The 22688-nt window shown below is 36.2% G+C and overlaps 3 protein-coding genes and 1 pseudogene across 3 annotated transcripts; 3 read left to right on the top strand and 1 right to left on the bottom strand.

Annotated features, from left to right (window-relative positions):
- The first annotated feature begins 10793 nt into the window (after positions 1 to 10793).
- LOC143631752 (GDSL esterase/lipase At1g71250-like) lies at positions 10794 to 12862 on the top strand. The gene is made up of 5 exons (XM_077100407.1): positions 10794 to 11140; positions 11228 to 11355; positions 11692 to 11934; positions 12288 to 12546; positions 12639 to 12862. The coding sequence occupies exons 1-5, from the start codon at positions 10894 to 10896 to the stop codon at positions 12860 to 12862; spliced, it is 1101 nt and encodes a 366-aa protein (XP_076956522.1). The 5' UTR covers positions 10794 to 10893.
- Positions 12863 to 14347: 1485 nt separating this feature from the next.
- Positions 14348 to 16515, top strand: LOC143631741 (DNA repair RAD52-like protein 1, mitochondrial). The gene is made up of 4 exons (XM_077100401.1): positions 14348 to 14665; positions 15717 to 15754; positions 15852 to 15946; positions 16182 to 16515. The coding sequence occupies exons 1-4, from the start codon at positions 14367 to 14369 to the stop codon at positions 16320 to 16322; spliced, it is 573 nt and encodes a 190-aa protein (XP_076956516.1). The 5' UTR covers positions 14348 to 14366; the 3' UTR covers positions 16323 to 16515.
- Positions 16516 to 18166: 1651 nt separating this feature from the next.
- LOC143631740 (phytolongin Phyl1.1 pseudogene) lies at positions 18167 to 19151 on the top strand (annotated as a pseudogene).
- A 535-nt stretch (positions 19152 to 19686) lies between these two features.
- On the bottom strand, positions 19687 to 22429 carry LOC143631738 (glycerophosphodiester phosphodiesterase GDPD4-like). Its single transcript, XM_077100400.1, has 9 exons — positions 22235 to 22429; positions 21407 to 21493; positions 21094 to 21191; positions 20913 to 20973; positions 20528 to 20587; positions 20356 to 20448; positions 20180 to 20269; positions 19973 to 20100; positions 19687 to 19889 (listed from the first exon to the last, which is right to left on the bottom strand). The coding sequence occupies exons 1-9, from the start codon at positions 22427 to 22429 to the stop codon at positions 19718 to 19720; spliced, it is 984 nt and encodes a 327-aa protein (XP_076956515.1). The 3' UTR covers positions 19687 to 19717.
- Between the last annotated feature and the right edge of the window lie 259 nt (positions 22430 to 22688).

Here is a 22688-nt window from a genome sequence, read left to right as displayed (position 1 = left end):
GAACCCCACTACCACCAGATATGATGGAATGGAGGGAAGAGGAACAAGAGAAGTTGATGGCTAGAATGCAGCAAAAGCTTGCATCAGGAGTCCAACCTAAAACTCTGTTTGGCGGAGCGTCAAGTAGTAACAACGAATACGAGCGTGACGAGGAGGAAGAGGAATATGAATCTGCTCTGCACAGGCATCATATCTCATACCCCCATTCTGCTCGGCCTCAACAAGACAGCCAAGGCAGTAGCCAGTCAGGTAGTCAGTTACCGCAGCACTCCCGCCATACGGCTTCTTCGTTAAAAAATGACTTGGACTACGAGGATAGCCAAGAGAGGCTGGACCCTCAAGATATGCCCAACAAGAAACTCACTGAGTATCATCCTGATGCCAACGTTGACTTTTCTAAGCTATATAGGCAAGCCGCCTTGGTAGGATAGTCGAAGTTCATTAAGAAGGTGGTAGAGGCAGGACTACAAGCAAACCGAAAAATCCCACCGACAGTAGTAAAGTATGATGGCCTATCCGACCCGGACGACCATCTACAAACCTACATCGTTGCGGGTATGGTTTCTGGATGGACGATGCTGCTTTGGTTTCACATGTTTACGTTAACCCTAGTAGGCGCAGCACGAGCCTGGTTTGAGCGCTTGCCAGAAGAGCAAATCACTTATTGGCATGACCTGGCCAACAAGTTCACCCAGCACTTCAATCAACAACGATGCCACATCAACGACCCGGCAGATATCCTCAACGTCACCTGCCAAGACAATGAGAGCGTTGAATGTTTCATAACTCGCTTCAATAAAAAAGCGCTCAACATTAAAAAGGTGCTGACATGGGTTCGAACCCGGGACCTTTGGTCCTCACACAAGAGAACAAACCCCTAGACAAGCTAATTATTTGATAACATAATAGAAACAATAATTTTTAAACAATAACTCATGTTCTTAATTATTCATAAAACCCTAGGCTTTCAATTCGGTAATTTGGTCCCATGTACAATTAATTTGTGTTAGGGGTTTTAATCTACTGATGAAAACGATTCATTTGCATATAACAATTACCTGGAATTGTAAAGGTTTGATGGTGAACGGAGGTTGACCGGAGTTTGAATTTGGACGAACGATTACGAGATATAAAGAGTATTTTAGTTAAAATTGGTGTTAGTAGCAAGTTTAGATGATGTATTAGGTCCTTTATATAGCTTAAATTGGAGTGTATGGAGTTAATTGCTCGTTATTAGATTTTTATTATATTTCGGCGGTTTCTCGGATTGAATCGCACATTAAAGGTTGTTATTACGAGCTATTATTGATTATTATTATTTGCCGTTAGTGTATAAGTGATTTACGAGCTTTTAATTGGATTAATACGCGAGTTATAATGAGTTTCAAGGGGTCGTAGGAATTGTTTTTGGGTCGCCGGAACTGCCGTTGGGAAAACGTGACGGGGGAGAGGGAGGTGGGTTGGTTTTTAATATTATTAATTTAAATTAATTTTCACATTTGTCCCCCGAACATCAAGTTGTTTTAAAATAGAAATTTAAAATATAATTACAAATTGGTCCTTGAATTTTGAAATGTTATAATACTTGGATATTTTTCATATATACCCATAAAGTTTGCAAATTGTTTAAATTTAATAAAAACTATAAACCTCGGAGTTTCGTTAATTAATCAAAATGAATAGAAAACAAATGAACGATAACCTCAAATCATTGTGAATATTCTATTAATGATGAACGATAAACAAAAATACATTGAAACAACAAAACGGGTCGGTTTAACGAATACAAATATAAATTAAAAAATGACGAATGTCACAGTTAGGATTGGTGTTTGTCCATAGTTGTTCGATGTTTAAGAAGAGTTGATCTTTGTCGTCGTGTGCATGTTTAGCCATGGGTGTGCGGCATGCCAAGTGGCCAAGGCTATGGAAAGTGATCCACCTAGTAACCCATGTTTATGTAGTTATGGGTTGTGTCAGGTGATCTAGAAAATGGAAAGTGTTTAAAACGAATGTTTTATAGGTGTTATGAATTAATAAAGTTTCTTTCAATACTAATTGTCTGTATAGTAAATGGTACGTAGAGGTTGGACTATATAGCAAACTTGATTTAACGGTATAGTTTGCTTGCATTTGTCAATATATATATGCATCGCATATATTAGTGTGTGTGTGTGTGTGTGTTTGTGTGTATATAGTTTGTATTTTTCTTTTTGGTCACTTTTTTATTCTGATTGAAATAAAATTTCTTCTTTGATTCTTTTCTCTTTTCATTATGTGTCATCTTTCTTCAACGATTGCATGGTATCAAAGCATTGTTCTTAATCCTGCTTTTCGTTTCAACCGGTTTCTCTTGATTCACCGATTTTCTCTCTTTGTCTGTTATTTGTTCTTGATATTTTGATCATTTTCTTTCATCATTCCTATGTTTATTCGGAAATTGATCTTGTTATCTTCTTGGAAAACTTCAATTTAATCTCTTTTTACCTTTTTTTTCTTCATTTCAGAAGGTTTAACCATTCAAATCTTGCCAAAATTTCACAACATGTCATATTCTTTTTTTGAATAGTCTCTCAAAGTTCATATCATTTCACCTTCATTCTTCCATAAAACTTGCACAAATGTTTATTTTTTTCACTTATACGGCGCATAAGTCTGAGCGTATAAGCATATGCACCGTATAAGTCTCCGTATAAAACTTATGTGTCGCATGATATACGATGCATAATTTGTTCTTCTTCTCGTGCATTTGTTTCATTCTGTTGTGTTTCTTCATCTCGTGCGTTCTTTTGTGTGCAATGGTAGACTCAAACAGTTCAGTTCCTCAAAATATGTCTATCGATTCCTCGAACCCTCTCTATCTTCATCCTTCTGATCATCACTAGATGATCCTCGTTTACAAATTCTTTGATGGTACTAGATTCGGAGCTTGGAAAAGAGCAATGACGATTGCTCTATCAGCTAAAAATAAGCTTGGTTTAATCAATAACACTTTAACCATGCGAAATAACGAGCGGCAGCTGGCAGTTTGGCAGCGTTGTAATGACATGGTGATCTCATGGATTCTTAACACTCTCACTCGTGACATCAGTGATAGTGTCTTGTATGCTGAAACTGCTCGGATCTTTAAAATGAGCTTAATTCTCGCTATGGTCAGGTAAATGGTGCTAAGTTTTATCAGTTGCAAAAGAACCTTTGCCAAATCACTCAGGGAAAATGATACTGCTACCTACTTTGCTAAAATGAAGTGAAATTGGGATGAGCTTAATGAGATTAATATCATTCCCTCATGCACATGTGGAGCTGCTCATTCTTTTGCTAAGAGAGATGAAGACAAAGGCTGATTCAATTTCTTGTTGGTCTTAATCCTAGTTATGACACGATCAGAAGTAACATTTTGATTATGCAGCCTCTTCCTACTATAAATCATGCATATGGTATTCTCATGCAAGATGAGAAGCAAAAGGAAATTCACACCACTGACTTCACTACATCTTCTGCATCTATGAATGCAAGCAGTGGAGGAAAGGGGGAGAATATGAGAACTTTGGTCTTTACTCATTGCAAGAAGAATGGCCATTCTTTCAACAAATGCTATAAGCTGATTGATTTTCCCAAAGATTTCAAGTTCACCAAAGGAAAGAAATTTGCTAGCCTTGCTGAAGATCAAGGAAAAAGTGGTCAAAATCAGTCTCAGCAGCAGCAAGGGATAACTCAGCAACAATATCATGATTTGATGGTTTTATTGCACCAAACTAAAGTTCAACCTGGTACTTCAACCGCATATGTTGCTAAGTGTACCACAACCAATTGTACCGCATATGCAGCAAACTAATATAGGACTATTCCTTGGACTGATGACATTTCTTTGTCTAATGTTCTTTTCGTGCCACGTTTTAAACAATATTTTCTCTCTGTCTCAAGATTATGCATTGATACTGATGGTATTGTTCTTTTCTCTAAGAATACATGCGTTTTGCAGGCCCCTCTCTAAAGAGCCCATAGGTTTTTGGTGAAATGCTAAATGGACTTTATCTTCTCGAGGCCACTAAGTATTTTCCTGTCAATTCTTTTGTTTCAAATAATGTTTGTAATTCTGTTGTAAGTTGTGAAACTTGGCACAACATACTTGGTCATTTACCAAGTTACAGACTAAAGCAATTACCTTTCATTTCTAATGCTTCTTTGAAATCTATTGAACATTGTTATATTTGTCCTAAAAAGCATAACAACATAAACTGCCATTTTCTACTAGTACCACATCAACTAAACAAAAGAAATCCAATACAATATATTTAAATTCAGTACCATTGTCACTTCGAATTCTCCTCACTTTCTGTTTGTATAGTGATTCGATCTTAGTGATTAAATTTTGAACGAGAACTGGTACGAAGTACAGCGATGATCAAGTTTAATGACTTTGGGTTTGCTTCTTGAAAGCGAGTGAAATAGTCATGCTTATGAATACCCAGATGATTAAGCCGCATAAAAACTCACAGTGTCCAGAATCTATATCTTGTGGGTTGACCCGCCCCGCTCGATGTTAAGGCGGGTACATACCCCTTCAAAAGTACCTGCTGAGAATGCTCTTACTCATTATTAGTAAAATTTTTGAGCTAATCCATATTGATGTTTGGGGGCCTTATCACACAGCTACATACAATGGTTTTAGATATTTTCTAACCATAGTGGATGATTACAGCAAAACCACATGAACACATTTGCTTTCAACTAAAAGCAACGCCTTTCCCATACTTCAATCCTTTATTGAAATGGTTAGAAAAACCAGTTTGGCACCACTGTGAAGTGCATCAGATCCGGTAATGCTTTTGAACTGGGGTATGGATCAATTCAAAGTGCTTATTTGTTAAGTAAAGGAATTATTCATCAAATCACTTATGTAGATGTCCCTCAACAAAACGGCATTGCTGAAAGAAAGCATAAACATTTGCTTAAAACCTCCAGAGCTCTTATGTTTCAATCTAAGCTGCCAGTTTTGTTTTGGTCTGATTGTGTGTTAACTGCAACACATTTAATCAATCGGTTTCCTACTGAAATTCTTAACAATAAAACCCGTTATGAGGTTTTAACATGAAAGGCTCCTTAATATGCTCATATGAAGTCTTTTGGTTGTCTTACATATGCTTCCACCTTGTCTCATGGCAGTGATAAATTCAAACCAAGGGTTGTGCCTTGTGTTTTTCTGGGTTATCCTCTTGGTAAAAAGGCATACAAATTTTATGACCTTGATATGAACAAAGTTGTCATATCACGAGACGTTGTTTTCTTTGAAGCTTTATTTCCTTCTATGCGTAAATCCAAAGATAACTTCATGTTTCCATCTATTGATCTTATCAATCGACTTTTTGATTATTCTTTGTCTACTCCTCCTGCTCATAATCCTTCTTCTTACACTTCTATCTATGTCTATATTCCTAATCCTCCATCTTCCGTTCCTACTCTTAATCCACTTCCTAATAATCCTACTGAACCTCTCATCATTGTTTCCATATTGTCCCTAATTCCTACTCCTCTCTTGCTTTTCTTCTCATCTTCATCCTTCCAGTTAGTCTCTCACCCAAGCGATCTCTGATTTACATGAACCTACTTCTTATAAGGAAGCTGCTGCCATTCTTAAATAGTAAGATTCCACGAAAGCTGAATTTCAAGATCTTGAAAACAATAATACTTGGGTTGTTATTTGTAACACCCCGACCAAAGGCGGATTATACATCGGGGCGCCACATATTGTTTCATTACTCGTGACACTATTGGGTGTCAATATTTAATAAATACATTCATTCGCGCACACGCAAGGTATACATAAGATAACATAAATCGACATAAATCAATATATTATAAATCATAATATTCGAACAGCAATAACTTGTCTTGATACATTTTAATCTAGGTCCAAAATAAAGAAAACTTCCTAGGTTATCTCGAGCTCCAAAACAGCTACTGCAAACCTGAACATGTGTTAAAATAAAACGTCAAACACTTGCGTGTTGGTGAGAAATCAAGTTTAATAGTTAATACATAGATAACAATAAATCTGCGCGCAACATGTGTATGTCTGGTTTTCAACAGGAGTGTAATCTGATCGGGACCAACTCTAAGATTCATAGACTGCCAGTGCTCACAATTGAGCTCACAAACAAGACAAACTGTGCGTGTGTAAACAAAAGAGAAAATCATAAACGATAGTTCTCCCGTGTTCATCTAATGGTACCATGAGAACTGCGGAATAGACCGACAAGACGGTTAATGATCCACACATACAAATAAACAGCCAAGTCTACGTCCTCAACACATGGGATACTGCGCGACTAAAGTTCATAAACAGTTTAAGACTCTAAGTTTGTATGAACACATGAACATCCCAAAACATTAAAAATAAAAAGGGATTAGGTACGAGATTACTCACTTGATAAACGGTGTGAAGATAGGTAAAGCAAGAACCAAACAAGCAAAGTTAACCTATAATTAAAGATCATTGTTTTAACGATTGGTTTTAAGTCTTGATTATAAGTTAGCATAATTAATAAGTAACTTAAACAAATTATTATATATAATAGATTACCGGAAAACAGGGCAGAATAGGAGAAGACGGAGGCAGAGAGGAGACGGCAGAGAGCAAAGGAAGAGAAAGATAATAAGTGCTTTGTGTGTGTAGTGTTAGGAAATTAACATTATTATTTATAGAGAAACCCTAGGGAACACAATCCCTAGCAAAGGGGAAAAGATCTCAAAAAGTAAAAGATTCCAAAAGCAAAAGATATCAAAAGCATAAGAAAACAAAAGCAAAAGATATGGAAAGATATGGCAGCTGCAGGGGACAAGGGAAAAGCTGTCAGGTAACAGTAAACAGGCATGGGAGGGTCAGATAAAGGTACTGGTCAAGCATGGAAAAAGCAGATCTCCAAAAGATAATGTCAGTCACTTTTTCTGTCAACCAATGGGGTTGGTGCGCATGCTGCGCCGAAAGTAACTTTTCAGACATAAGACAGGTTAGGTCAACAGCACAGAAGATAAGACATCACAAAAGCAACGGCTAGATTAAACAGGAGAAGACTCAAGGGTTAAACGCGAGAAGGCATCGAGCGCGAAGGCAAAAGTGCGCGAGCGCGAAGGCAGACAGAACCAACCTTAACGCGCCGCGGGAAGAACAATATCCATAGCGCGCCGCGGGAAGAACTAAAATCCTTAGCGCGCTGCGGGGACAGTTCGTCTCGCGTATCGCAGTAACAGGTGGTCTTCACGCAGGCTTCCTTGTAAAGAGTCTGGCGCGTGGAGCTGCGCAGACAACCTTAGGCGGGAAGGAACAAAGGACAGAGGTTCAAGGCTTAAGGGCGGGACGGCGACAAGGGGGAAAAGAAGGCGGAAAGAGAAAAGAGGGACGGGACGGCGGGAAGGAAAATATTATTATTAAAAATAAAGTAAGTATAAATAAATATTAAATCCTAAAAGAAAGAGATCGGATCAGAGAAATGGGTACCTGGGTCGGGTCGGATCGGGTCAGATGTCACATTATTGATCTTCCCCCTGGAAAGAAAACTATAAAATGCAAATGGGTGTCTAAAGTTAAACACAAAGAATATGGGGCGGTTGAGCGTTGTAAAGCTAAATTGGTGGTGAGAGGAGATACTCAAAAAGAGGGAATTAATTACAATGAAACTTTTTCTCATGTTATCAAAATGATCACTATTCGAAGCCTTGTAGCTATCGCTACAAAAAGAAGTTGGCCTCTACTCCAGCTAGATGTCAATATGTTGCCACCACCTGGTATGGCGCTTCCTGATAATCAACTGCTTAAACTTCAGAAATCTTTATATGGTTTAAAACAGGCTTCTAGACAATGGTATGGGAAATTGTCTTCAGCTTTACAGGCAAGAGGGCATATGGGTTCTCAGAATGATGATTCCTTGTTTTCAAAGGCTATGGAATCCTCAGTGGTATATGTTGTTGTATGCGTCGATGACCTATTACTTACTAGGAACACTTTGAAAGAGATTAATAATCTCAAGACTTTCCTGGACTCAACTTTCAAAATTAAAGATTTGGGAAGTCTCAATTATTTTTTAGGTATGGAAGTTCTTTATGCTGCCAAAGGTGTTATCATGTGCCAATGGAAGTTTGCTAAGGACATGCTTTCTGAATTTGATACTTCCAATCTTCCTGTACAAATTCTCCGTTACCTCATCATTTACAACTTAAAGTTCAAGAGAGACTTGTTCTTAATGACCCTTTACAATACAGGAAGCTTGTTAGTAAACTTAATTGCCTTACTCACACAAAACCTGATCTTGATTTTGTTGTTAAGATTTTAAGTCAATTCGTGCAAGATTCAAGGATTCCTCATTCAGAATGATGCGCTTCATACTCTCTCGTATATCAAATTAACTTTATCTCAAGGTTTATTCTTCAATAACAATCCTTCCTTTGATCTACAAGCTTTCTGTGATTCAGACTGTGCAGCATGTCTAATACGCATCGATCGGTTCATGGTTTTTATGTTTCTCTTGGGGGGATTTCCAATTTCTTGGAAATCTAAAAAGCAACCAACTATTTCTTTGAGCTCGGCTAAAGCCGAGTACCACGCTCTTCGATGCGTGACTGCTGAACTTGCCTGGTTGGCAAGACTCCTCTCAGAGTTCAATGCTCCTAACATTACTCCTGTCACGCTTAAATGTGATAGTCATGCTGCAATCTATATTGCCAAAAATCTTGTTTTTCATGATTGAACTAAACGCATTGAAATAGACAGTCATTTTGTTCGTGAGAAATTGCAAGAGGGGCTGGTCACTTTGGTGCATACAACACAAAATATCAGCTTGCTAATATTTTGACTAAGAGCTTACTAGGATGTCATTTTCGCTCACTGTTGTACAAGTTGGGGTTTTCTCAACCTCCAACAAGGGGGATGTGAATATGCATATACGCCGTATATCTTATACGGTGTATATACTTATGCATCGTATATGTTATATATATATAGTTTGTATTTTTCTTTCTGGTCACATTTTTATTTTGACCGAAATAATATTTCTTCTTTGATTCTTTTCTCTTTTCGTTCTTTGTCATCGTTCTTCAACGATTACAACATCTAACCTGTGATTGTGAATGATTTAAAGTGCTAATGTGATAAGTTTACGTGCCTTGTGAGATTATATATATTAGATGGTTAAATGTTTAAAGTGTGTGTTTCATGGTGCCTTGTGAGATTATATATATTAGATGGTTAAATGTTTAAAGTGTGTGTTTCATGGTGAGTCTGACATAACTTCTCAAGCTATCTACCAATAATAATAAGCAAGGTAGTTATTACATCGAAACAGAAGGCAACAAATAGAATGTAGAACACCCTAAGATATTTAGAGTTGGTTTTTTTTTTTTTTTAAAATTAAGATGTAAGAACTTATGTAATGTTTTAAGTCTTTTGAGTATGTGATGTGTAAACCCAGCAAAAGTCACACGCCCAGATTTTGGGGTGTCATATGTAAGAAGCGTGATGCATTATTGCTTAATATGGGGTTTTGTATGAAACGTATTCAAGAATCCATCGAGGAAAGAAAATAAATTAAAGAATTTTCCTTATTGATAATTCGTCTCTGATGTGTTTCAGCAGTTAAGCATGGTTATAAAAATTGAGCCTAGACGCTAATTACTCAACAGGTAATCCTCAAGTGCTCCTGCCTAGGCGGAGTTCTCAATGAGCCATCCTCGAGTACTTCCAGACCAAAACCGAGTTGAGTACTCGCAACTCCCTAATCAATCGAGTTGGCAGCGGCTAATAACTTTTGCAATCATGGTTATGGGGCGTTGGAGTTCGTTCATTGATAATAAGACAGAACTAGAAAACTATCTGAAGTATAAGCATTAAAGATTAAGTTTAATAAAGTGAACTTGGATTTTATGATTTTTTTTTTTATTAACAGAAACTTACACACTCTCTTACTCTATTTCTAAATTACACATTTATTAGACGAGATTTGAACTCTCAGTCTCTCACCCCTTAGAAAGACATAACCTTATCCGACACTTTAGTATTGCACGATTGTGAATGTTGTTTTGTTTGTTTGGTAGATGTTACGTTCTATTTATAATTTAAGCTCTTGGATCAAATGTTTAGTGTTTCACTGTTGTAAATGGCATCAAACCAACTGTTAAAATTAGAAGCACCAAACTACCTGTTAAAGTCATGGCCCATTTACCTTTGAATCGGGCTCATTTACTCATTCAAGTTGAAGCAATCCAAACAACAACTATTAAATTGGTTCTAAGTCTCAACCGAAACCCAAATCCCATAAATCCAGTAAGCCTGAGACCGGCCCAGCCATTAACGGTCCCATCATAATCTTCATCAAATCAAGTTTCGGTCCGGGCCGGGTAAGACCCAACGGCGACCTCTACTACCAAGTACCAAGAGTTATAGACCTCCCTTAATTAGTTACACTTAAAAGCCTAAATCTTTCTAAGTTACTTTTAAACTTTATATTTATTTCAAAATACAATACTTTATAACACAAAATTTATTTTAATTAATATTAATACCCATCTTATCTTATGAAAGACGCAACCCATATAAGGCCGTCCTTTGGCTTTTCACATGAGTTTTGCTGCAACATGTAACACATGATAATCATTGTTTTTTAAACGAAAATATTCATGAATAATAATAAAAAGCAATATATGAGCTCAAAAAAGAGTCAAAAGGTTCCCAAAAAAGAACTATTTTAAGCCAACAACTTGCAAATTCTAAGCCTTTTTTTATCGGTTACAAAAAGGATAACTGTCCTATGATTACATTTTATGTCTATATATATCCATGCAAATTACATGCATTGTCCATCATTAAGCTAAAACATTTATTGTGTTTAAACAAGGGTAAAAATGGCCGGATTTAGGTGGTGGTTCATGGCGGTTTTGGTGGTGGCGTGCTGGATGAAAGGTGTTGCGGGACAAGCACGGCAACAACAGGCTCCGGCGATATGGGTGTTTGGAGATTCCCTGGTGGAAAGTGGGAATAACAACTTCCTTAGATCAACTGCTAGAGCTGATTTTTATCCGTACGGCAGCGATTATTATCGCGGTCCTACTGGTAGATTTAGTAATGCAAGAACGTTCAGTGACATTCTTGGTACGTCCACTATTAATTGACTTGTTTCATTGTTCTTACTTAAACTTTTAATTATGATCCAAATGATTAACTTAATTTCGGGTGCAGGAGATTGGTTGGGAATAGCGGCTCCGCCTCCGTTTTCGGATCCCACTGCAGCCGGAAACAGGATCATGGGTGGTGTTAATTATGCTTCTGCTGCCGGTGGTATCCTTGATGAAACTGGCCAACACTATGTATGTGATTATATAAGCTCATACACTTTGACTTTTCAAAAGTCAATCTATTAACTTTTAGATTTGAAAGAAGTTATGATACAAGACGTGTTTGGGATCCCTTATTTTACCTCATTATAACTTTTATTTGTTGAAAGTTAATAATTCAGAATATTCTAACTTATTAATTTATGACTCAAAGTCACAATATTACCAAACACCTTATTAATTTATATTAAGTTTTCTGAAAAGTTAAAAAAGAGGTTAAATAAGCAATCTCAAAGTTGTCTCTTTGAATGAGATTGCATAAGTTGTTACTTTTTTATATAATTTTAGCAATTGTTTTGATTATTGCAGGGAGATCGATACAGCTTAAACCAACAAGTTGTGAACTTTGAGACGACTTTAAGCCAATTACGAACCATGATGAACCCTGAAAGCCTCAATCAGCTCCTTTCCAACTCCATAGTAGTCATGGTTTTCGGCAGCAACGATTACATCAACAATTATCTCATGCCAAACATTTATGCAACGAGCCGCACTTACACACCCACAGCCTTCGCTAACCTCCTCTTAAACCGCTACTCCCGGCAAATTGAAGTATAACCCATCTATTATTATCTCTTTACTTTCTTCATAGTAACTATTCATGTTGACAAGTGTTTTCAAAACCAGTTCGGCTGGTTGAACTGATGACTGGACACGTAACTAGGGTCGACCTGATTTAGAAGTTATTTCTCTTTTTTCCTTCTAAATTAAATATCATTTAATGGTCTACATCTCATTTTTTTATTAAGTTCGTTATATAGTTATATGTTTAATTACCAACTTATTTATTACGTTATTTAGTTTTTAATCCGGTCCAATCAATAAACCTGTAAAATGGTCGATTTGACAACCGGCCTTGTTATGAAAATACTGATGTTGAGTCGAACTTTTAACCTTTTATGCAGGCACTATACAGCCAAGGACTGCGGAAATTCTTTCTACCAGGAATCGGACCACTTGGGTGCATACCTAACCAGCTAGCCACTGGTCAAGCCCCTCCTGGGAGATGTGCTGACTCAGTGAACCAGATGCTAGGTCCCTTTAATGAAGGCCTTAGAGGACTTGTTGGTCAGTTCAATGGTGGCTCGCACCCTGGCGCCACATTTGTTTATGGAAACACATATGGTGTGTTTGGTGACATCTTGAATAATCCCGGAAGATACGGTACATTGCTAACAATAATGACCCTTACAAATGAATAACTTTATAAACATTACATGTTTCATGTAACTCTTTTTAACTTTTAATATTCACAGGGTTTACAGTGAGAGACAAAGCATGTTGCGGGTTTGGGCAAGGACAAATAACGTGCGTCCCGTTAGAAACACCATGCTTCAACCATGATCAATATGTGTTTTGGGATGCTTTCCATCCGACTCAAGCTGCGAATGGTGTTCTTGCTCAGAGGGCGTACTCTGGGACGACTAATGACTGCTTCCCGATGAATGTTCAGCAGTTGGCGCAAGTTAGGCCTATGTAACATGTTCAGGCTTTGGTTTTGGTGTGAATCGGGTTGTTTCGTAGGTCTTTCAAGATCAAAGTTATGTTGGTGTGTTTTGCTTATGAAAAATGTTTTGAAACTTTTGAACAATAAAAGTTTGTGATGCAGTAAGATGCTTATTGAAATGTAATTTTACTGTGTGAATTTCAGTCAAATGGATTGTCACATTAGTTGGAATTGGATATTTATAGTCTATAGACCACTGAAACCGATATATAACTGTTTATCCAGTATGAGGTTTATGCATTTCAGCTCACTGTGTAAAATTGGATTTAACCTGCTGCATAAGATTCATTGTTTGGAACCAACCATTTTCCTTTATTATTTGGATTTTTATTAATTTTTTCTAATATACAATTTCTAACAAAAAGTATGTCATTAAGAGGTGAAGAACACCGCTACTTATGACCAACACTTGGATTACAGGATTCAAGAAGTTGGTAAGTGTTATGACCTTTTGAAAGAGGCATCGTTGTTACTAAGCTAATGTTGTTCAAAATAAAATATATATCCTAGATTACATTTTTTTTTTCTGAAAAGCCAAATTATATAAAAGAAAACAAGGAAACCCAAGTTAGATATTAAGGGTCCAAATTACAAAATGAATAGAAAATACAGACATCACATGGGAATGGGAAGTAAGAGTTCCGGATACATCATATTGCTAATTTCTCACTCTTAAAACTCAGCCAATTCTCCAATTCTATCTTTAAACTTTTGTCTTGTTTAGTAATCCATAGAAAAAAGCTCATCTTTATGTCACCCACTATTTTGCTTGTAAATAAAGGTTTATTATTAAAAACAATATCGTTTCTTGCTTTCCACTAGAGCTGGCATATCATGTATACCCGTACACGATAAGACACGAACACGAAATGTGTATACCTGTACACGACACGAAAACTTATCATGTACCTGTATCCCAAACATGAGCACGAACCTGCTAATACCTTATACACGATAAGAGCTGAAATCGATCATACAACAGTCAAATTATTCGTATTAACCTAATTGGGAATGTCGTGAGAGTGTGACAGCTAAGAGAAAGTGAGAATGCTTTAGAAATTTAGGGTTTAGGATAACTTATAATTATATATATTTAATTACAAAAAATCTAATCAGTTTCTTAACATATACTTAACAGGTAAACAGGTGTTTTACCTATTTAGACACGAAAATTAACAAGTAGACTCGTGTCTACCTGTTTAGTACACAAAACCTGTTAAAGCCTTATCTGTTAGATGTTAAAATTGTGTAGTTACGTGTATTAGGTATAAATTGCCATATCAACACCATTGCCTAGATTACATATTTAAAAACTTTCAAAAACACATATGCAGACGGTACAGCTGCCCAAGATTAAAAGACAAACATGTAAATATATCAAAGTCCAAGGACAATCCAACAATAAGCTGACGGAATAGAGCTTTGAAAACCCTTGGAAAGAGCGAAGCCAGTAAAGGGGTTTTGGGTTCCTGAAACAATGGCGTTGTGTCTACCCAAATCACTTCCGGCAGCATCATTCCGGTTGAGATCACATTATTATCTTCACAGCCTGCTATACTCTACCACCAAGAGACCCAAAAAGCAAGAAACAATCTCCGCCGACGAGATCAATGAGATACCAACTCCTTCTCCGCCGGCTTCTTATTACGACGTTCCTCCGTCGGGGATAAGCCGTCCGATTTCAGAGATTCTGAAAGAACTCAACAAGAAGGTTCCGGATTCACTCATCAGAACTCGAACTGAAGCAGATGGCTTCACTTTGAGACACTTGCCATGGTTATTTCTTTCTTAACCTAATTCATTTTCATATATGATTATATGTTATGTTACTCATTATTATTATTATTCTGGTTATTTACTTGTGTAGGATATTAGACCTATAAAAATGATTGAATAGAAATTAGAAGATGCCTGCTTGCATTTTATTAACATTTGAAACTTTTACTCCTATTTCACAAGATTTCTTTAATAAAGTTTTTTTCTTTTTTTCTGTCTTGTCTGTTATGATCACAATTTACCAATGTTTACTTGATTTAGAGGTATATTTAAAACACCTGATTATTTGAGTCTAACGAGATAATTTATATGATCTCTTTCATAAAGCACCTCGATAGTCTCTTGAATCGGATTTTATATTAGATGAAAATGTTGTGACTGTTTTAAATTTTTGAGCCTGGATATAGAGTGTTGGTGGTTCTTGACTGATAATCCGACTCATATATTTTTTAGGGAACTGAGAGTCTGATATGTTGCACTTCATAAGTTTTTTTCTTTTCTTTTCATTTTTTGTTAAATGTAAAGTCAAATAGAGTCAGAGTCAAAGTTCTGGTTCATTAAAAGTCAACAAAGCAGTTTGGTGTACTATTTCCGTAGTTGGTGAATGTTTGGGGTTTAATTGGAGTGCTTACTAAACATAAGGGACCAGAGTTGCTGATTTGATACTTAGTTTGTTAATTGTCTGTTAACAACCAATTTGGGGGGTATAGCCGTTGGATTCATAGCTCATTCGATTAGGCTTCGCATTCATTTATTTTTGTTTTGGTTTTTCGTTGTAATTGTTCAATAGTAACTAAGAGTGAAAATTGTTTGATCTTTTGACTGTTATTCATCTTTTTTTGGTGTTAATTCTACAACATCTTTGTTGATGAAAATGCGATTTGTGATCGAGAAAATGTGCATTCAACTTGCAACAAGTGGCTTGTGTGTTGATGGGATTCACTAAACTATTTGGACTTTATGACTTGAATGTCACGTCTTTGTTAGATGCTAATGTGTGTGAACCTTGTGTTATGAGGGACTAATGTGATTACTCAATTTTTTACTGCAGGCATATAGTGAACAGGATTATGAATTTGCATGCTCCAGGTACATCAAAGATATTAAATCATGATTTATTGTATTACACATTTACGCTCATCTTTCATTTGACTAATATAGTTTATTTACTTTCAACACATTTTAGAATGGTCTGGTGAAGTGCGAAGTATTACCTATTCAGCAGATGGGAAATATGTGACTGTTACTTATCGGGTTACAATCTATGGTACTGATGCAGAGGTATACCTTTTACTTCTCACTTTCTTATAATCTAATACTTGATTAATAGAAGGGTATTTTTGTCTTTTTAAAAGCTTTAAGGGTATTTATGTCATTATGCATGTTTTTGGTCGAATTTATAGGCCTATACAGTAGTTTAAAAATGTTAAATACATGGATGGCATCCCCATAAGTTATCTAAAATAATGCAACATTTTTACTTGATACATAGTTTAATAAAACGTTATATTGTCAGTTATATAGGGAGTCAACTGGAACTGCATCGGTTGATGAGGTGGGATACGGTGACCCGGTGCAGAAGGCAGAAGCCATGGCGTTCCGTCGAGCTTGTGCTCGGTTTGGTCTCGGGCTTCATCTTTATCATGAGGAGCTGTAGCCTTACTATGATTTGGTGGTAACTTGTAGTTAATCTTTATGCTGTGGCAGCAGGTGTTATGCTTTGACCACAATTTTGGCTACTTAATTTTGGGGCTTTGACCACAACTTTGGCTACTTATTTTTGGATTTAAAAACGTAATTATTGATCTAGGCTTTTGAGGGTTATTTTATGTCTTGAATTATTGTAATCTTTGAAGGGTCCCAATGATCACAATTTTACCCAAGTTGACCGACACCATGTAACTGGGGTGTTCATACTTCGTAACGAGCTGCCAAACCAAAGCAAGTTGTTAGTTGATTATACGAGTGGGGATGATTCACCCGGATCGCTTGGTTTCAGTCTTAAACAACCATACCAATTACCAAGTATCTATTTCCATTTTCACCAATTGTACAATAAAATTTGTTGCTCAAAAAATTTATAAAGTACAAATAGTATGTAAATTTTTTCTTTTCAGAATATTGAATTATCAAAGGATTTGTAATTATAAGAGCACCTCCAGTATGATTGTTTTTAGTCATTTTTAAACAATATAACATTTACGTGGAGAGTGGAAAACTTCGGTTGTTACGAATGCCGGATGGTATGTGTTGGGAGGAGAGTGGAGACGTATTTGAATATTGTTAAATCAAGTGTAGTGGGTGTTAATCCAATACCATGCCATTGAAATTGGGCGCTACTCACCATTACTGAGAGGAGGTAGTAGGGGCGCCAGACGTTAATTGAATGGCATGTACACCAAGGCAATTTCAATTAGTTATTACATTTTTTTTTTCTTCTTTTGTTTAGTGTTTAGTTAATCTCATTACACCTAAGTGAAATACGACTTTAGCTAAATGGTTTTTGCTTAAATAACAACATGCGTGACACTTTAAATAAAAACTACTACACGGATGTTTGTGCACTCTAATTGGTCAAACAAATACGGTAATTGTGTTTGAAGAGATAATATAATGTGTATGTTTCAAACTTTACAATGATATTATAACCATATTTACCTGATAAAAATTTATAACACAGGATTCCCAACATGTCATCTATATTATTGTGAGTGAGTTCCCTATATTTTATAAAGTAGTTATAAGTGAAGAAGATAGAAAAACTTTGGTTGACGGGTAAATTTGAAGAAACATTATCCACCCTCTATTATAAATTTTTTTATGTTTTTTAAAAGTAGTTGTAAGTAGATGAGAGAAAAAAGTTAATGATGAAGGTAAAAAGAATATATATTATTTAATTAAAAATTAAAGAGAAAATGTAATTGTAGTATAATTATAAGAGAAAGATATGAAAAATAATATAATATTTAAAATATAAATTGTATTTAATTAAATTAGTAAACATGACATCTTAAGCATTTATGTTATTATAAACTTTTAAAAGTATAAAAAAAATTATCACAAGATATCAATCTTCTAAAATACTTTTATTTTATTAAAATAAATAAATATAAAAATGTATAATATAATTTGAAAAATTCAAAAGAGTGAAGAGGTTAAACACAAACAGCTATATGTTGGAAAGGAAAGAGGAGGCAGGGGTCCAGTCCAGTCCAGTAGTCCTGATCCGGTCAAAATCACAAACACCTCTTCCATTTTCACTCTATTTTGACTTTCCAATTTCAATTCAATCACCTCCTACTCCTAGATCTGGATTCAGCTAACCCAATTCAACTGGTGATGGATGATTCATCCATCTTTACTTTCAATTTCTTCAAGCCCATCTTCATTTCATACTTTCAGCTTCATCTAAGTTAGGGTTTTTGTACTGCTGTAGTCTAATTAGGGATCTGAAGTTTCAATTCTCAGTTTAGTTAGGATCTGTGATTTCTAGGGTTTTCAATGGGCTCGATTCGTAATACAGTTTATTATTGTTGTGTGTGGAATGGTGGGAAGGTTTTGTATGCGTATAACAACAATAATGGAAATGGAGATGAAGAAATTGAAAAGCTTGCTGCTTTGTGTTTGGAAAAGGCTCCTGCTTATCATAAATGGTACTTTCAAACCATGTTTAATAAAAGTTTCGGCTTTTTAATGGACGACGGGTTCGTGTATTTTGCTATCTTTGATGAGAGTGTTGGGAGTCCGAGAAATCTAGAGTTTTTGGAGCGGGTTCAGGACGCGTTCAAGAAGGCTGCGAAAAAGGGGTCCAAGAGGATCTTGTCAAACCCTAACTCACCTGCTTTACAAGACCAGTTGCTTCCGGTTATTAAAGTGTTGATCGCGTCTCTAGAGCCGTCGGCTTATAATGACGGTTTGTCTCCTTCGCCGACTGGGAATGATAACAACGGGCAGGTTGACGGGGCTTCAACGAAAGCCCCTTTGTTGGGGAAATCTAGTAGGCAAGATAAACGAAAGACGAGAGATCATGTGATTTCGGTTAGGGAAAATGGGGTGATTGAGGAACATAGGAAGTCTGATGATAAACCGGGTAGCAAGGTGGATTCTTCGGGTCGGGATTTGACTGGTCAAGACGGGTCGGTGGCGGGTATGTCTTTGACAAAAGAAGTGAGTTCAATGAGTAGATCGGGTGCTCCAACCGTGAGAAATAAGTGGTGTCATCAAGTTCGTATTGTTCTTGCGATTGATGTTGCTATTTGTTTGACACTGTTTATTGTTTGGTTAGTGGTGTGTCGTGGAACCGCGTGTATTCGTTAAGAACCGTAAGAGATGCGTGTTTTTGTTCTTTGAATGAATTTCGTTGCGATAGTATATGGAAGCTGCACGTGATTCCGGATTTGAGATTCAAATATGGTGAGGTATTGGCTCCTGATTATTGTTCATAACAGCTTTGTTGTTTTAAACATTTTTGTACATTGTTTTTTCAAGAATCTATTTAATGTACATTATTTTGTTGAGAACACCCAAGTTGCTTTATTTACAGTATATGATACCATGTTGATGTTTGACAACATAGTACTTTGCTTTTGTGCCATTTGACTGTGGGATAACCCAGCAATTTGAGACTGAGTGTGTTGATGTGGCACCAGGTTAATCTCTTTATGATAATTTCGTGTACTTTAATTTGTAGCTTCTTTTTCAAGTAGGTGACCACCACCAACAACATTATATCTACCTTTAACTTTATATTGGTTTGTTAAAGAAAAATATTGACAAATCAGCATCATCACCAACTCCCACAGCAACGTCATATGGGTCACATAATTATCCACAATATTGTTTAGAAACAACCGGCAAAACTAAGCTGATAAAATCATTAAAGTTGAACCCAGTTTAAAGCATCTCGTTTTGACCCGAAAGCAGTTTAAACTCGTTACCCACATTGTGAATTGTATCATTGGACTTAAAAACAAAATTTGAGAAAATAATATTGCAATGAGTGGCATCAATCAAAGTTTTAAAAAAATCAGAGTTTTATATCTAGTTTAGTGGTCAGGATCCTTGTATAGAAAAGCCATCAACAAGGCATTTTTTTCTAACATCTCGCATGGAACTCTGAAGCAAAGATGGATCACTTGTGATAATGGCATCTACATTTTCAGTTAACATTTTGTGCATAGCTGCCTCATCATCAACAGTCCATGCATATATTTTCTTCTTCCTCCTGTCAATTATATAAACACGAATTAGAACCCTACATATTGCGTAGGTTTTCTGGGTTTTATACGCTACGATCAAATGTATTACCTGTGCAGAATTTTGACAACCGACTCGTCAACTAGACCGTGGTAAATTCCAACAACATCAGCAGCTCTCATCCGCAACAACTTTGTTCTGACCCCAGTAGAAAAATTCATCATAACAATGTAGCCCACCTAAAAAAAACCCACATTAGGATTTAGAATGACACAGAAGTTAATAAGTGATAGTTACAATGGATGGATATGATCTTACTGTCATGTCTGATGAATGTAAAACTACATCCAGCACTAAGTTGTCACTTTTAGCCCATATAACACAGTTCCTGCATTGTGTCTTCTTGACCTGAAATTATAGCACAGTTCTCACATGTTATGAATCATATGTCAACAAATTTGTAGTTTATAAAAGATGGAGAAATGAAGACTCACAACTGATATTAGATCATGTGCAAGCTCCTTTTCATATGACGGAGGGCCGATTTTTGCATCAACGACCACCTTCTGAACGGAACTTGAAATCAACTATAATAACAAACCTTGTCAAAAACTTTCCTGCTTTCGGATAAAAATATGGATTTATAATGTCAGGAAGTGAATGTACCTGGAGTGCATCTTCCATTGTAGGAATGGCTATATTATGAGAAGCAGCCATCTCTTTTATCTACAATAAGAAGCTAAAATATACTCTCATTCAACGATAAAGTTTCATAAAAACCACAAGTAGTTAAAACTTTTTTTCATTTGGAACCAAGCCTGGCAAAACGGACGGGTGGGTCGGGTCTGGACGAGTTTTAACAAATGGGTTTGGGTTGTCGTTTTAGAGAAAAAGTATCAAAACAGGTTCACCCGCTATATTCGTTTTATATGAAGGCCAGTCACACATGACGGTAGTCAGTGGTGAAATTTGAAAATATCATAAGGACATTCGTGTAATTCTTTAAAGAGATTCTTTTGTGCACACATAAAAGAAAGCAAGAAAGCCTCACCTCCTTGGCACTCAGGTAGCCAACCTTGGATGAATTGTTCCCAGATAATCGCTGCAAATCCCTGCCTGTTTCATATCAGAATCAACTCTACAAATACCTCGGAATAATCCATATTTCCTCCTTATTTTCATATTAAATATATTACTCATTTCAATCTTTAAGCATTACAACAAAGATTCACCTGTCATGAAGAGCAAGCAAAACCCCATCAGCAGAACGGGAAACATCAATCTCAATGCAGTCTACTTGAGAACGAAGCGCAATATTGTAAGCAGCCATCTGTTTAATGAAAAAAAAGGAAAAATAGTCAAAAACGCTACATTTAAAAGTGAAGAGAAACTGTAATAAAATACTTAGATATCTCCCTACAAGATTGTACACCAAGCATAGTTATATGTAGTAGCATGCCGTATAGTTCTAATATGAATCCATATGCACATTAGAAGTAGGGGAAAGATAAGGAATAAGGAATAACTAAACATATATATACATACTGTATTAGGAAAGGCCTTGGAAGCATCACCGCCATGAGCACACACAAGAGGAGGATTGTTTAGCCAACTGCACTTTTTCAACTCCAGCTGCAAAGAAATAGACAACATCATTAATATTTGAACTCGGTCAGAATAACCATTGACTGTATAAGCACAACATAATAGCAAAATATTGTTTACGATCACAAAAATGTAACTCTTTGAAACCTGCCCTGATGTATATCTATATAGCCTACATGAAGCTCAAAATTGGTATTTAAGAGAGAAAATCACAGACTAATTTTTGCAGCATTACAGGTTTACTCAACCTTAATGTGTTCACCCTGTAGTTTGAGGTCTCGAACATGTTGACTTGTTTTCCATGATTGATGATATCTATTTGATCTCCTACTTGTGTACACATTTCAGTTTTTTTATAAAACAACTTTGATTTCTCAAAAATTCAAAAATTAGTTATTGAATTAACTCCACACTCCAAAGATCTTTAGTTATACAGGTTCATTGAATTCACAAACTGCAGCATGATCCCATCAGATTGCAACCATATATCTTTTTTACTAACAATTTAAAGATGCAGTAAGGAAATCCAATGTTTAAGAGCCAACAGTTAATAGCCAGCTGCAGACTAATTGCAACCTTTCTCCATATAGTAATTAAGTTGTAATTACAATTGGCTTATAAAGTTAATTACCATCTGGAGAAAGGTTGTAATGTGCAACCTATTTAAGGCCTTGTTAGCCTCAACCAAATTAACCAATCGGTTTTCGGTTGAATATCGATGAATAGCAGGTTCGTAAAGTGCAAGAAGAAATTGAATGAAAAAGAAACCTGATGAAATCGACGTAGAGTGAAGTGGAAATAAAGAGGAGGAAGGATCGCGATGACTGCGAGGATTGAAAGAAGGTAACCGAAGACGTACTTTCTGCTGAACAATACTCGGATTCTCCGATTCAGCGACTGCGATTGTATAACACCGCCACCACCACCACCACGTCGTCTTCTCCATTTAAATGGTGTTGCCATGGTGTACCTGTGATTGTGGAATTTGGTGGTTGCTTGGTTATTCGGATCGCTAATCAAACCAACAATCAGATCATTAACCTAACCCGGTTCAATACTTCAATCTCCAGTTAACAGCCATTATTTTTTTGTTAATCCTGGTAAAGAGTAAAGTCATTTTAAAGTTTGGCCATGTATATAACTTATAGCATAAAAAATTTAGTGAAGGCTCATTTTCTTTCTCAAGTTAACAGCCATTATCTTTTGTTAACTAAAGTTGACA

The sequence above is a fragment of the Bidens hawaiensis genome, unplaced genomic scaffold (genome assembly GCF_021521415.1).
Source record: "Bidens hawaiensis isolate Kalapana, Puna unplaced genomic scaffold, B.hawaiensis_p1.1 tig00006251_1, whole genome shotgun sequence".
In the NCBI taxonomy this organism is placed as follows: domain Eukaryota; kingdom Viridiplantae; phylum Streptophyta; class Magnoliopsida; order Asterales; family Asteraceae; genus Bidens; species Bidens hawaiensis.
The sequence above is the reverse complement of the archived record's forward strand: the minus strand, read 5'-3'. Positions and strand labels throughout refer to the sequence as shown.

Coding starts and splice junctions, on each gene's coding strand:
- LOC143631738 (XM_077100400.1), bottom strand. CDS start 22,429: ATGGCAACACCATTTAAATGGAGAAGACGACGTGGTGGTGGTGGTGGC. Junction 20,449..20,527: donor CAATGGAAGATGCACTCCAG/GTACATTCACTT, acceptor TTGTTATTATAG/TTGATTTCAAGTTCCGTTCA. Junction 20,270..20,355: donor CACATGATCTAATATCAGTT/GTGAGTCTTCAT, acceptor CTATAATTTCAG/GTCAAGAAGACACAATGCAG.
- LOC143631752 (XM_077100407.1), top strand. CDS start 10,894: ATGGCCGGATTTAGGTGGTGGTTCATGGCGGTTTTGGTGGTGGCGTGC. Junction 11,935..12,287: donor GCTACTCCCGGCAAATTGAA/GTATAACCCATC, acceptor CCTTTTATGCAG/GCACTATACAGCCAAGGACT. Junction 12,547..12,638: donor GAATAATCCCGGAAGATACG/GTACATTGCTAA, acceptor TAATATTCACAG/GGTTTACAGTGAGAGACAAA.
- LOC143631741 (XM_077100401.1), top strand. CDS start 14,367: ATGGCGTTGTGTCTACCCAAATCACTTCCGGCAGCATCATTCCGGTTG. Junction 14,666..15,716: donor ACTTTGAGACACTTGCCATG/GTTATTTCTTTC, acceptor TTTTTACTGCAG/GCATATAGTGAACAGGATTA. Junction 15,947..16,181: donor TCTATGGTACTGATGCAGAG/GTATACCTTTTA, acceptor TTATATTGTCAG/TTATATAGGGAGTCAACTGG.